Source organism: Tachypleus tridentatus, chromosome 1 (genome assembly GCF_004210375.1).
Source record: "Tachypleus tridentatus isolate NWPU-2018 chromosome 1, ASM421037v1, whole genome shotgun sequence".
In the NCBI taxonomy this organism is placed as follows: Eukaryota; Metazoa; Arthropoda; class Merostomata; order Xiphosura; family Limulidae; genus Tachypleus; species Tachypleus tridentatus.
The window spans coordinates 39,214,797-39,229,286 of record NC_134825.1 but is presented as its reverse complement, the minus strand read 5'-3'; the positions used below and the strand labels follow the sequence as shown (position 1 = coordinate 39,229,286).

At 31.2% G+C, this 14,490-nt stretch overlaps 1 protein-coding gene across 8 annotated transcripts in view; it reads right to left on the bottom strand.

The window, feature by feature from the left end:
- Nucleotides 1–799: 799 nt before the first annotated feature.
- Nucleotides 800–14,490, bottom strand: part of LOC143246467 (uncharacterized) — a 129,251-nt gene continuing 115,560 nt past the window's right edge. For 5 of the 8 annotated variants that reach the window (XM_076493230.1, XM_076493246.1, XM_076493286.1 and 2 more), the window contains 5 exons: nucleotides 10,526–10,804; nucleotides 9,403–9,693; nucleotides 8,557–8,668; nucleotides 5,877–5,976; nucleotides 800–3,716 (listed from right to left, as the gene is read on the bottom strand). In XM_076493230.1, the coding sequence (XP_076349345.1) occupies nucleotides 3,662–3,716; nucleotides 5,877–5,976; nucleotides 8,557–8,668; nucleotides 9,403–9,693; nucleotides 10,526–10,804 (837 nt within the window). In that variant the 3' untranslated portion in view covers nucleotides 800–3,661. The remainder of the gene's footprint in view (nucleotides 3,717–5,876; nucleotides 5,977–8,556; nucleotides 8,669–9,402; nucleotides 9,694–10,525; nucleotides 10,805–14,490) is intronic. The other 3 variants (XM_076493238.1, XM_076493295.1, XM_076493278.1) reach the window with 1 other exon arrangement.

Below are 14,490 nucleotides of genomic sequence, written 5' to 3'. Positions count from 1 at the left end.
CTTATTAGTCTCGTTTCAGCGTCAGCATGCATGTTGTGTGTGATCATTGGCGTTCTGTAGTAAAGCAGAACGTGTCGTATTGAGACAGAGATGGAATCAATATGTCATTCGTTATTGGCTCCACTCACTGTAATTAGGTAACCAATAAAATTCCAGAAACAACGTTTCACTGTAGTCTTAACGTGCTTTGCTGATGGGACAAAATTACCGCCTATGGTAATTTTCAAAAGAAAAACATTTCCTACCCCCAAAAATCAGGTCCAAAATTTAGGGCCAGAAATTCGGCTTATTAGGCGGAAAATACGGTAACTGTTTCATATCTACAAACACAGTCCAATTCTTGTACAGTAATACCTCTTTATTAATAGTTACAGCTGGACGTGTATTACGGATCCGTGAGCTCATGGTTCGTATCTTCTTGCCGAATAAAATATAGAGCTGCAACTATAAGTCCGCGGATGGATTACGGCAGTGATTTTCAATTTTCACTATTTGATTGGAGTAGACCACAAATTAACAGTGGGTGCTGTTGGCTAGTTACCTTTTAACTAGGCTATCAGTTCAAAATTTGGACGGTTTACTCACACACACACTTTATGTAGCTTTACACGAATATTTGAAATAAAACAAACAGTTAATAGGGTATTGTTTTGTAGCCTGACGAAGACGTGTGTCACCGAGTGTAGATGAAAATAAAACAATTTACATTGTTGAAGGCAAGTGGTGTATTGTACTTAAGATTGTATGACGTATTCAGATTACAATGCATATTATAGACTGAACAAAACAAAACAAGTTACTTAGAAGAAATTTATTGCTAGTCAATTCACATACAAAGAGGTTGACACAGGAAGAACTACAACAATCTCTGACTTTTTATTCAGTAATTGTTATGAAATACTCATGGAACAGAGAAATAATTAACAATAATACGAGTATAATGTTACTAAATAAAAATGACTATTTGGAAATTCTTTGAAAGAGGGGAAATCTCTATATTAAAATCGCCATCTAGTGATAGCTACCGTTTCTTTTACAGACTATTAAACACAGAAACATTCTCCACAAAATATGCCTTGGAAACAATACCGAAGCAATACTTTATTATATATATATCTAGTCTACATATTCAGAATATTCATCGATGGCAGTGAACAATTAAAATTACGTGTCTAATAAGCGGACGTGATTTTATTTGTGATTAAACAACGCACAATAAAGACCTTCATGAAAAAAAATAATTTGATTGAAAAAAACATTTTTTTTTTTAAAATGACGAAAAGTAAATTAAAATTATAAATATAGGAAGTTATTTATTTTAAAACCAGCAACAAAATCCACAGAACCGAACGATACAATTTTCGGGTTTTTTGCACAAGATGCTTAAGGGAAACTTTTGTGTCACGCTGGCAGTGAGAATGACACATACGTTCAAAGTTTTGAAAGAAGTATACATAATGAGCAATATTTTGAACAAGAATGTTTCTTATTTCTTTCACACACACACAGAAATATATATTTATTTATACAGGTACAATTAACAACTGTAATAGTAATTCATTGTTAACTGCCAAACTAAATATATATATATGTTAATCTCATTGGTACGGTTGATAAATGTGGCAGTAAACAAAATTTATTACACGCATTACGACTATAATATTTTGATAACTTGTGACAGTGGATACATATATACGGGGCAGGTATTTGCATGTCATTACCTTTAATGACAATGAAACGGTTTTTTCAGACTTTCTAATCTTGTCAGCACGTTTAAGCATGCTCACTATAAATTCAATTTTTCTAATTTATTGACAGTTTTCTAGAACTACCAAATTGTTGAAGGACTACAATTATCAATATTTACCATTCACTCTCAGATACAAAATTTTGTAAACCTTGCATGAAACGTAAACAATAAAAATATATTACTTTGTAAATAGAATGTTTTTCTTTTTATATTTTTCTGGTAAAAAATAAAAATAGGTTAAGTGACTGAACGATAAAGATTTTATTTTTTTTCTGATGCTTATCTACATAGCAATCAGGGATTACAAAATTACGCTGGAAGGTGCAAGGAAACATCTTAACAATTTTCCATTATGATTCAAATAAACAATTTTATCGGACTTACATTTATTCCTATGAACCACACACTGAAATCCTTTACTTTTATCAATAAGCTCGTGTTTCGTGTAATCACTTAAGGGCCAAATATAGTGTGACATTTTTCTAATAGCCAATTGCACTTCTTTTCCCATTAATCGACCAAAAAAATTTAGTCACGATATAGCAAGAGATGGCACAAGAATTTTATAATCAAACTTAACATGTAAAGATGGCATGTCTAAAGACGTTCATTTCAAAACTAACATATACTTTCACATATCTTCAGGATTTATAAGTGTTTTCAAAACCTAAGAGGTAAAATAAAACCAACAATATTTTCTAAAACTGTTGCCTAGAATTATTTAACTAATTATGCCAAAGCTATGTGACAATAACATGAAAACTATGAGGGAATGCTTCCAAATGGTAGTTCTGTGAGACATTTACAGCCAGGCCAGATTAACATTAGCTAATAGAGACATAGTAAAGGGCTCCAAATTTAATTAAAGGAGACATGAGAGCTAAGACTTCTTTACTCTCTCCCAAATTATTTTGTGAAGTTACTCTCCCTAAACCATGTTGATTAATTTGACTTTGCAAAGCAACTCTGAATATTTAAAAAGGCTTGAAACATTTGAATACAAATATTGAAAAAGGTCTAACTCAACAAGAAGAACTAAGGAACAAAATATTTCATCATGTGTGAAGAAATAAATGAATCAATGCAAGCAGTTTCTAATTTCTGTGTATGATATTTCAACCTCTTCTAGTGACATTGGCACCTCAATATGTCTATGGACTTACAACGCTAGAAACTTGATTTATATACCTGTGGTGGGAAGAGTGCAGCTAGTTTATTATGTAGCACTGGAGCTAACTTCAAAGTGACAAACAAACCTTCAGCAATATACTTTGGTTTGGTTGATGACTAACAAATAGAGTTTTCAAATTACAATCTTCTGCAAAATTATTGTTTTTTTTTTTTTTTTTACAATCTTAACAACCAGATCTTACCATGATATTATATAATTTCTCAGTAAGGATTCTCATCTTTTATAATCCACACATCGTATTAATACCTAATAATGTTGCCCATTTCCTTTGAATTATACACTAACCTGACATGTATCCTAATTGATATTCTTAGTGATAATGCACATCACTACACATCTTAATCCTGTTATGTGTTTTCACATCTGATGCTGATTTCTGTATGGTACCAACAATAAACGTACTGAAGAAAATTCCTTGTTATCATTGTTATCAATAATTATGACCATTATAAAGCTCTTTTTTCCAATTACATTACTGTAATAATTACACTCAAAAATAAGAAAAAAAATGTGGCCAATGACCAACACATTAAATTATACATAAATTTACAGTCACGTGTATAATGGTATATATATTAATCTTCAGTACCCTGATAAGATCCATACTGACAGCAAATGAAACACAAGTACATTTTATAGTCCAACACAACTAACTAATGACTTTGTAGTGACTTGTAAACTCTTTGAGGTGCGACTTTCTGTAGTGTTTACTTCAAGACTTAGTCAGTTTTCTCCACTTTTTGGTGATTACTCAATGCCTCATTCTTTGCACCTCTGTAAAGAAAGAACCACCAATATCATTTTTTTTCTTTAAAGTATTCACTCTTACATTTTATGTTCACAAAAAAAATTTAAACAAGAGTCTTGAAAATAATGATGTATGGGTACATATGTTTCTGAGGAGGAAGATTTACAGAAAATAGTTTCTAACAAAAAAAACACACACTATATTCACTAAGTTTTTTTCTTTGAACTTTGCAGTAAAAGCAATGGAATTCTTCATTCAAGCAAGTAAAGAAATTACACATTAAAGTACAGTAATCATATAACAAATGAATTATTTCACCTGAGAATATAGACATGTTAGTTTCTTTTTGTTTAAAAAAATTAATATGATGTTCAGAGAAGGTCAAACAGTTAATAAGGAGTTTATCATCTGAGTTATCACAAAACTCAAGTTTTATCATATTGCTATAATGTGTTCTATTAATTGGCCAGTTCCTCTAGAATATTTGATAAAAGTAATGAGAGATCAAGTTCTTATAATGAAAATTAATTAAATTAATAAATTTTTCTGTCTACGATTAACTACAGCTATGTTCCCTTGTAGGCCTAATTTTTACAATACACTTTAAGATAAATTCTGAGAGTACTATAGGCTTAATGCATTAGTGATGTTTAACAGAAATTTCCTTGATTACTAATAAATATGATTAACTTATTGATTAGCTGACAGAAGCACTTTTACTCAGTGATTTGATAAGAAAGTCAATCAACCTTTCTTCAACCACCAAATACTCAATCATTGATTCTTTTATTTATACTGAACTACTGCTTTTACCAGTTATGGGAAGTCTCTAAATTATAGGACTATTTTTGTGAACCTTCTTGATTTAGTGTCCTCATCATGATTAGCAGGGGCCCAGCTGGGACAGATGGTTAAGGCACTAAACTCGTAATCTGAGGGTTGCCGGTTCGAATCCTAGTCACATCAAACACACTCGCCCTTTCAGCTGTGGGGGCATTATAATGTGATGATCAATCTCATTATTCATTGGTAAAAGAGTAGCCTAAGATTTGGTCATGGATGGTTATGACTAGTTGCCTTCCCCCTAGTCTTACACTGCCAAATTAGGGGCAGCTAGTGCAGACAGTCCTCATTTAGCTTTGCACAAAATTCAAAAATCAACCAATCAACCATGATTAGCAGCTCCCTCTAACAAAAAACTAAATTATTACATTGAAAACATAACTTAATACAATGTTTCTTGCATTGCATGGAATTTTTTACCTTATAGCAACAAATGAACATAACCCAGGAGTCAAATATTTACTGTTTCAAAAGTTTGGTTTGATGTGAATTATTAAATGCATATTATAGTAGATCTTGTATTTTATACCTTCAAACAAAAATCGTTACAAATTAAATATTAGAAAAAACCATGCTTTTTAAAATTCACAAATGTTTTATTTCACTTTATTGGTTGTGTAAAGTAAAACTTTTGTTTATATTTTTCACAAAATTAAATAAGAAGTGAGCATGCATTATGCTTATAGCTTCAGTGTCAATAAATGGATGGCTATAATCAACTCTTGTGAATATGTTTGAAGTTCATCTTATGATTTCTTGTAAACTTGGTAAAATGTTGTGAACAAAATAAACAAAAGTTTTACTAATGTATAGCTGATAAAAAAACTAGGGTGGAGATTTGTTATAGTCTCATCCATGATTTCCAGATTTGTGACTGTTGAGCTAAAACTACCTTGTACCAGTTCTTGAGCTATTACAATTAACAAGTTTGTATTGCTTCTGTTAACACTCCTACGAAAAGTGGGACCTAATAGGCCCCAGAGCAACTTGAAAGGTTATTAATATTAGGCTAATAATTTTGTATTTAAATGAAATTGCCATTTAAATCCATTAATGAATGGATTAACGAGATTCCCACTGTCCCTATCTACTATCTAGCAAAACCACAGCCAGGGGAACGGGCTTGGAGAAATCAGGACTAGAAACGTCTTTTCGTAGGAGTGTTAAAATCACATGAGATGTTGTTGGTTATCACAAACAACTAAGCTTTCAAACATTGAAGTTTTGTAAGTTCAAGTCTTGTACTACAATATAACAACTTATGGAATGTATACAACTAAATATTGAAAACTTTTATATCAATATTATATAAACCTATAACACTAATGAATTTTCTAACTCACAGGTATCTTGTGAGATCCTCTATATCTATTAACATGGAGTCTTGTTGCATAAGAAGATCATCTCTTTCTAACAGCAGCTGTACCAAATCTTCATTGAAGCCTGTTGGATACAAATATAATCTGACTGATAGTAAAGTTGGAAAGTAAATGGTTATATATGTGAATGTTGAACTTTATAGCTAAAAATCTAGTGTTCTCTCATTCATTTTCTGAGAAGTAAAAATACTTATGAAACAAAGAAATAATTTAAATATTAATTACATGTAATATGAATTAAATTAAAAATTTTAATAATTTATATGCTCAAAAAAGTGGTTCTTTGTTTAAAACCAAATTTTATGAATTAGAACCTAATTATTTGAGGTTGTTAGAAAAATAAAATTCCATTTACAGCCTTTCTTTCTAATGGTTATTCAAAGGTTTAGGTAGTTGAAAGCTTATAAAGTAAAACAAAACTTATACTATGTTATTTAAATAAGGAAAAATGCATTACTTTTGATTTTAAGCAAAAGAGATTGACTGCATTGCATTGTTAGCAAAAATGTTTGGGTTTTGATGCAAATGTGTATCCAGCATAACAGAGCACTCATGTTTTTTAAGCAGTTGAGGGTTTATTTTTCCACTGGATAGCACTGTTACTTGTCATTTTATTGAGTGCAAGAAAAAACAGCCACTAAAGTGAGTGCTTTTTGACAGTTATTATTTACATAAGAACAGTTAAAATGGAGATATTCAATCCATTTCAAATAATTTTAGTTGGCATGATAAAATAAAGTCATGGACATATATATTACCAACATGAACATACGTATTCCAAAGTAAAAAAAAGATACGTAAATATATACATAAAAAATTGAAATACCATTACATAGGACTAAGTAAAATAAATTTACTTCCTGAGGTTGACATTCCATCCCCCATTATAGTAGTAAAGCAGTAATTTAATAGTACAGCAGATAAATCATACTAGGATAGAGTTATAAAAGCCCAACTATGTTATCTAAACAAACTAGTATAACTCTTAACCACCACCCAATTAAAACCACTGTAACTACCAATTTTCAGACTTCACACAAGCCTTCAAGTGTTATAAGGTGTTCATCCACATAAGAGTAGAGCCAAATTGTTTAAATAACCTTATCAAAACTAAAAATACTTATTTGAAACTTTCAGCAAAATCTCCTTAACTTTTACTTCTTTATATTTATTTAATACAATTTTATACTTATGCCAAAATTTTAAAAAATTTATTTAGAGTTTCTTTATTAAATTCACTGAATATTAATTTTTGCATTAATATTTCAGCATTAATAATTAAGAAGTTTTTGGTAGAGTTCCATTGACAATCCTAATTATCACCATAAAGTCATAGCAGATAATACCTGTGGTAATAGTTCCCAAGTATATTGAGGATGTCCCATCTATCAGACAATATCCAAATACTAATGTTAAACCAGCTAGTAAACGTGGAAAATAAATTAATGGTATGGAATTGAGTGCTTAATTTAGGAACTATAAAGACTTTAACAGTAAATAGCCTTCCCACAACTGGCTACAGACAGTGAAAGGCAGTAGGATTTGAAATGTGGCATAATCACCAAATTTCATATCCTTGAATGATTTTCAATGTTTACTGGCTAATTTAACATTAGGATTTGAATTTTGTCTGACAAATGGGATATTCCAAACGTACTTGGAACCTTTTACCAAAGGCATTATCTGCTGTGACTTTAAGGTGATAACTAGGACTGATAATGGAACTCTACCAAAATATCTTTAATGCTTATTTCATAAACCAATTAAGCACTAATATACACTCAAATATGTTCTTATCTTTATTCATTTTTCTGATTTATAATTCTCTCTTTAAAATATTTCTTTCAGTCAATGGAGGAAATCATGTTGTCGTTGTTTTTGTGAAATCCTCTTGCAATAATGTGTTATGTTTTTTATAGACCAAAGCCACATTGAACTATCTGCTATGTCCATTGTATGGAATCAAACCCTGGATTCTAGCATTGTAAGTCCACAGATTTACTGCTCTACCACCAGAGGACCTCACTAAAAAAACATTTTTATTTTTAGCAAGTTTTTATCTCACATTGACCACTCAGCATGCACCAAAACTGACTCATCAATGTCGATATCTATGTGAAATTTTAATAATTTCAAAAAATAAATATTTTTTCTGTAATGCTCTATTAAAAAGAGCAATTTAAAATTTAATTTTTTTTTCCTATGGTTAACCATTCAGATGATGCAGAGTGTGATAGACAGATATTTGGCTATTAAATATATTATAAAAATACACACATACTAGAAAATCATTTGAACTTAAGCTTGTAAAAGATTCAGATAGAAAAAAACAAAAAATAAATATTTAATATGTTGGAAAAAGAAGAGGATAAGAAATGCTGTAATTTATATGAAGAGCAGAAGGATTGACCTTACAATAGTGAAGTTAACTGTTAATTATAGTTTATACTTTATTGTTTTACTAAATTATGAAGTCTAAATTTCAATGCTTATAGCTTTAATTAAGAAAAGAACTTAAGTATTTTCACATCTTTTACTATGTGCATTATAATTAACAGAGAAGACTCATGTTGTTTTGTTCATTAAAAGAAAACATAAAAGCATTTCTCTTAATTCAAAAATCAACTTGATATGGTGTACTCACTTTCTATCTGTGTATGTAAGTCATTCACTATTACTTGCAGCTGTGCTATGTTCAGATCATTTAATGCCTGACGATTAAGGTGATGATGACCATCAGGAAGAGGGAAGCCAACCTACAGGAGTAAAACATTCTTATGTTCCAGATGTCACTACATATCTTACTAGGTAGAGACAAGAAACACCAAACGAAACCATAAATATATTAATTTACCTACAAACTCTATACAATATATATATGTAAAATTTATACTGATCTTCCATTCAAATTCTGGAAATAGTAAGATAAAAGTAATAAGAATGCATATTTAAAGATATTTATATGCAATCTACTGAAGAAATTTATTTGATTTTCAAATAATGAAAAGAAAAAAAATGCTCTTAATAGAAGTTAGTGAGGCAGAATATTTCTAAATCATTTTCCTTGTAGGATTTATTGGAAAATGTATGGATACACATTAGACATAATAAATATTAAACATTTAACACAACTGAATTTAATAATTAAATGAATTTCATAAATAAATGAGAAGTTTTATGCCCTCTTTAGGAATTGGATAATCTTCTCAAGTTTTATTGCTGTGTAAGGTTTCTGTAATATGTGGTCCTTCTACAATATTTCAAATTTTAATGTAGTAATACTGGAGGGTGAAACAAATCGTTTATAAATAATGCTAATTTGTTATGTAATTTTCTATTGTATTAAGTAACTTTGACAATAACAGAAACTTTCAAGATGTGTCTAAGAATGTTTTAAATTTAACTATGATATAGTATTCATTTTTGTGACTCATTTTTCAAATTATGAAACTACTCAAAAACAAAACAGTTAGTCACAAAAAAAACACACTATATCTGCAATGGGAGATTTCTTTTTTCTTTGTCGCTCAACTTCCATCTGCATACGAGCCATATCTTTAGCTTGTGCCAAAGCCACTCTTGCTTCTGACTGCAGTCGAGCTTGTCTGGTGAGAAAATCTTCCACAGTCTTCTCATTTTTTTCTTTTATTTCTGTGTTCTTCTGGGAGGATCGTAAGCTCCAACTTCTAGGGCGATTAAAGAAAAAAGATGGTCTCTGCCTTTTGGTGTCTGTGACTTCACTGCTATCTGATGATTCTGTTAATGACGTACTTGACTTTATCTGTTGAATAGTATTACAAATATAATTTAAAATTAATAGAAACTTGAAATTTGATGTTAATGTTAACTTATGTTAGTGTTGTAGCAATATATACCTTTTACCAATGAAATATTAAAGTTAGCAGTTATTTGTTTCAATTTTCTATTGGTCAAAATTTGGGCTTTATTACCTCATAATATATTTATTATTTTAGAAAACTTTATAAAGATCTGAATGCTAGAGCAAATTGAAAAGCTAATGATTTTGCTTCAGAATTTTTAGAATAGAAACAGTGATTAGTAATTACAGTTTTTAGAATGCAGAAAAAGGAAACAACAAATCATGTAAACCACTGTACAAGTATGAAACAAAAATATTTTGCAACAGTCATTATAAAATAAAGAGTACCCTAAAAGCAATCTCAGGAATATCTTACTCTTATCGAAAATTTTAATCATGCAACTACCAGTAACTATGAATTATTTAAAGTTTGATATTAATCAGGATATTCCAGTTCATTGAGATATTGTAGGCTTTGAAAAGGTAATCTTGGTAATAAAGAGAGCACCAGCTGAGACTCACTAAATGTCTGGGGCCAAATCTGTAACTTTATTACATCAGTACTTCTTTAATTACAGGATTTCAAGAATACATATAAGTTTAGGTAACTGATGTTTCATCTATTCAGATTGTTACATTTATGTATACTTTAAACATAAAGAACAGATAAAATGAAAATTTTCAACTACCTATAAATATTTGCTTATAAAAATGTGTTTTATTTGTACTTACCTTATAATGAGAGTTAAATATGTAAAATAATCACACTTTCTTCATACAATAAAACGAATACCTTACTATGATCTGAGGCATCACTATTTTTAGCACTTTCTTCAACTGATAATTCTTCAGATACGCTTTCTTTTCGATAAGAACTTTCTATGTCGTGATCACTTCCTTGACTCTCTTGGTCACTGGCTGTTTCATTCATAAAACAAATCTGAAGATTCATCCCACTCCGAAGTCTCGTTGAGAGACTTGGTTTCTTGGTGACTTTTTCTCCACAGAAATAATCCTCGCTATCTGAGTCTATAGCTAGTTTTCTACGGATTTCCTCTCGGTCATGATGCTGCTAAATAATAGAAAGAATGTGGGACATTATAACATGGTTATTGATAACCTTGACATCTATGTTTTAACACAATAAGTACTTTTGAACTGAAATTTTTGGAATTTATTTTCATTGAACAAAAACTTATTTAATGAATGAAGCAAGACAATGATAAACTTGAAGCTCAACGTTTATGAGAAGTTTTGTGTCTTGCTGATGATCGATGGACGTTCTAACAATAAGAAGTGAAACAAATATAACCAACACTTTCCCGTTATAATGTGGCCGATTATTGTTAATAATCGCGCATTCCCTAAAATGATATCAAAATAACAAACTTACAGCGAAAATTGCAATTTTAAGTAACATTTAGTAATTTTTATTGTCTTGGCATAAAATTTCTAAAAACGTCAAAAAGCAAAAACATGAACATGTGGGCTACTTTCAATCTCAACGTTTAGCCTCATGCCTGAGATGTGGATTCAACTACAGGCTGAATAAAAAGGTATGTAGTCTATACTTAGATTTATCTTATTGTAAAGAAGCATGGGTGTAAATACTTATGCATATTTTACTTAACGTACTCACTTTCTTCAAGTGCAAAACATGAGATAAGTCAGTTTTAAAACAAGGAGACAAAACGATGGCAAAATGTGCAAACAGTATGATACTGTACCGAAATTACTGCTCAACTGTTTTCTTTGAAAACCACTGTTAGCAAATGTTTATCTGTTCGTTTTTGAATTTCGCGCAAAGCTACACGAAGGCTATCTGCCCTAGTCATCTCTAATTTAGCAGTGTAAGACAAGAAGGAGAGCAGCCAGTCATCACCACCCACCGCCAACTCTTGGGCTACTCTTTTACCAACAAATAGTGGGACTGGCCAAACATTATAACGTCCCCTCAGCTGAAAGGGCGAGCATGTTTGGTGCGACGGGCATTCGAACCCGCGACCCTCATATTATGAATCGAGCGTCTTAATCACCTGGCGATGTCGGGCCTTTGTTAACAAATTCGTATATAATATCTTCTATGGTTTAGAATAGTAATTACGTTTGGTTAACGGCCATGACTGGAAAATCATATACTTTATGTTGTTTAATAGTTGATTATAGTTCGTTTCTCACCTTCGCAATTAGATTAGCAGTAGATGGTATTAAATATTGTCGCTATGCAATCTCAGCATTTGAAAACTTTAAAAAAACAATAAAAAACTGCTGAAATTGCAAGAATTCACCTGACAAAATAAGTTCCTGGTGATCACTGTTAACACTTCAATTTACAAACAGTTTTCGGAATATCACTATTGTACACATGTGAAAATTCTATTAAAAATTAAAATATTACTTCATGAGTGACGTACGCCTTTTTATGATTGTATAAAAATTGTAGAAAAAGATCCCATTATATAATAAAGTGTTTCAGTTAGAAAATAATCTTCAGCTGGTTGATTAGTTTCTTCATTGAATACGTTATTAAATAATATTTTTCTCTGTCTAACTTTTGACCTTCAGTTCGATATGTATGTGCAACCCTCACTGTCTTACATTCATAATCAAGTTATTTTTTTGTTTCTTATTTTATATACTGTATTAGTACTCAGTTATACACTAATGGTTTATAATTACACATCAAACATACGCTGTTTCAAGTTCTTTTCTTTATACCATGTGATTCTGAGTTATTTGCAACAGTTTTAATGTATTCCATACTTAACATACAAGTGTTCTGCTCTAACGGACCTTATGGTCTTTAAAAATAATTTCGATGTAAACTCTTTGTCTATCGATGTACTGAGATGAATAAGTTAAATAGTGGTTGTAGAAATAAAACAAACAACTGCCAAGAAGAGTAAGATAGTGATCAGATCAGGGCGCAAGTTCGAATCATGGGTTAATCAGTAGTCTTTATTCCATATGAGTAGACTAGTGTATCTTCCAGTAATGTTGTCAATAAGCAATGGTATAAATTTTACTAAAATCTTTGTATTGGCAATGTCTAAACAAACCTACTATAAAATGAGCCGAACGTTCCATTTCGAAATTTCTCTTTTCACCATAAATTAAATGTTTGCGACAATTCGCTGTAGCATGCAGTACTATAATTGCTTTTATTCAGGCCCGGCATGGCCAGTTGGGTTAAGGCGTTCGACTCGTAATTTGAGGGTCGCGGGTTCGAATCCCAGTCGCACCAAAAATGCTCGCCTTTTCAGCCATGGGGGCGTTATAATGTTACGATTAATCCCACTATTCGTTGGTAAAAGAGTAGCTCAAGAGTTGACGGTAGGTGGTGATGACTAGCTGCCTCCCCTCTAGTCTTACACTGCTAAATTAGAGAGGGCTAGCGCAGATAGTCCTCGTGTAGCTTTGCGCGAAATTCCAAAAAAATAAACAAAAACCAGCTTTTATTCAAACTGTACATATACACGAGCTATGGTTACAGAAACCAGAACACACGCCTGATCAATGCTATTTTCACGCTTAGAAGCTTTACAATGAGCTTTCCAATTGTTAAATTCTAGAAAAATATATTAAATTATTAATGGCGAACAAAGGACTTCGTGTCAAACTCTGTAAATAATTTGCATTCCCTCGCTGCAAGAGGCCTAACAGTGCTTCTTTGGTTTGCCCTCCCAAGGATGACTAATCTTCCACGAATTCGGAGAAACAAGACTACTACACAGGGAGTGGCGAAACAAAGAATAGACTCCGATACACCATTCTCTGTGAAGTTAGATATTCAATTATAAATAATTGTGATAGAATAGTTACATATTATTCTAACACCTAAGATATATTAAGTTGTTAGTGATGACTAAAGGATTTTATATCAAACGGTGTACGTTGTTTTCATTCCATAAGAAGTCTACTGTACTTCTTTGACTTGCTTGGATATATATCTGGTACGTAAGGATTACCTTGTAGCAGTCAACTTCATGACCACACAAAGACTCAACCTTCTACAGTGTCAAACTGTAATCACTTGGAGTCCGAATTCACATCTTCTCCTCTATTCTCAAAAGCACTTCATTTGTTTTTGCAACACCTATAGTCATACCTTATGGATATCTGCCTCTTATTTTTACGAAAGACTTGCAAATCTAGGAGTCAAATGATTACATTATATTTACCAACATCCTTTATGATATTTCGAAGTTTCGTATAAATTAAATACTTTTAGGCTCTCAATGTTGATTTCCTAAATTTTCCAGCTCGTCCTTCACAAAAGCTACTTCTCCAGATGAGCAGCTTTGTAACATCCATATTATCCATATCTTCCTATTCTGGAGGATAATCCAAGAGATGCCGCTTTTTCTGTGAAATATGCTGCTTCTGAATACTTATCACTTCGGAAGATTATTATTTTTTTCATATCTCACTTACCCTTTATGGTCAAATATGAAACGTCGAAAACGTTTTGGGTAAAGCCTTTTTCTTCGGGAATAACCAATGAACGAAAAACAGAAAACATTTTATTTTATAACAAAATGAAGAAAACGAATACAAATGAACAAAAATCTTTACATATGGATAAATAACACCAGAGAATGCACTAATTCACACGAATACACTGAATCATCAGCATCTATAATCAATAGGAGGAACAAACGTTTGTTTTCAATCATTTGTAGAAATAAAGTTCTTTAAACTTCATTAGGATGTTTTTAATATGTATAATTAATTTGATCTAGACGAATTACCAGCTTT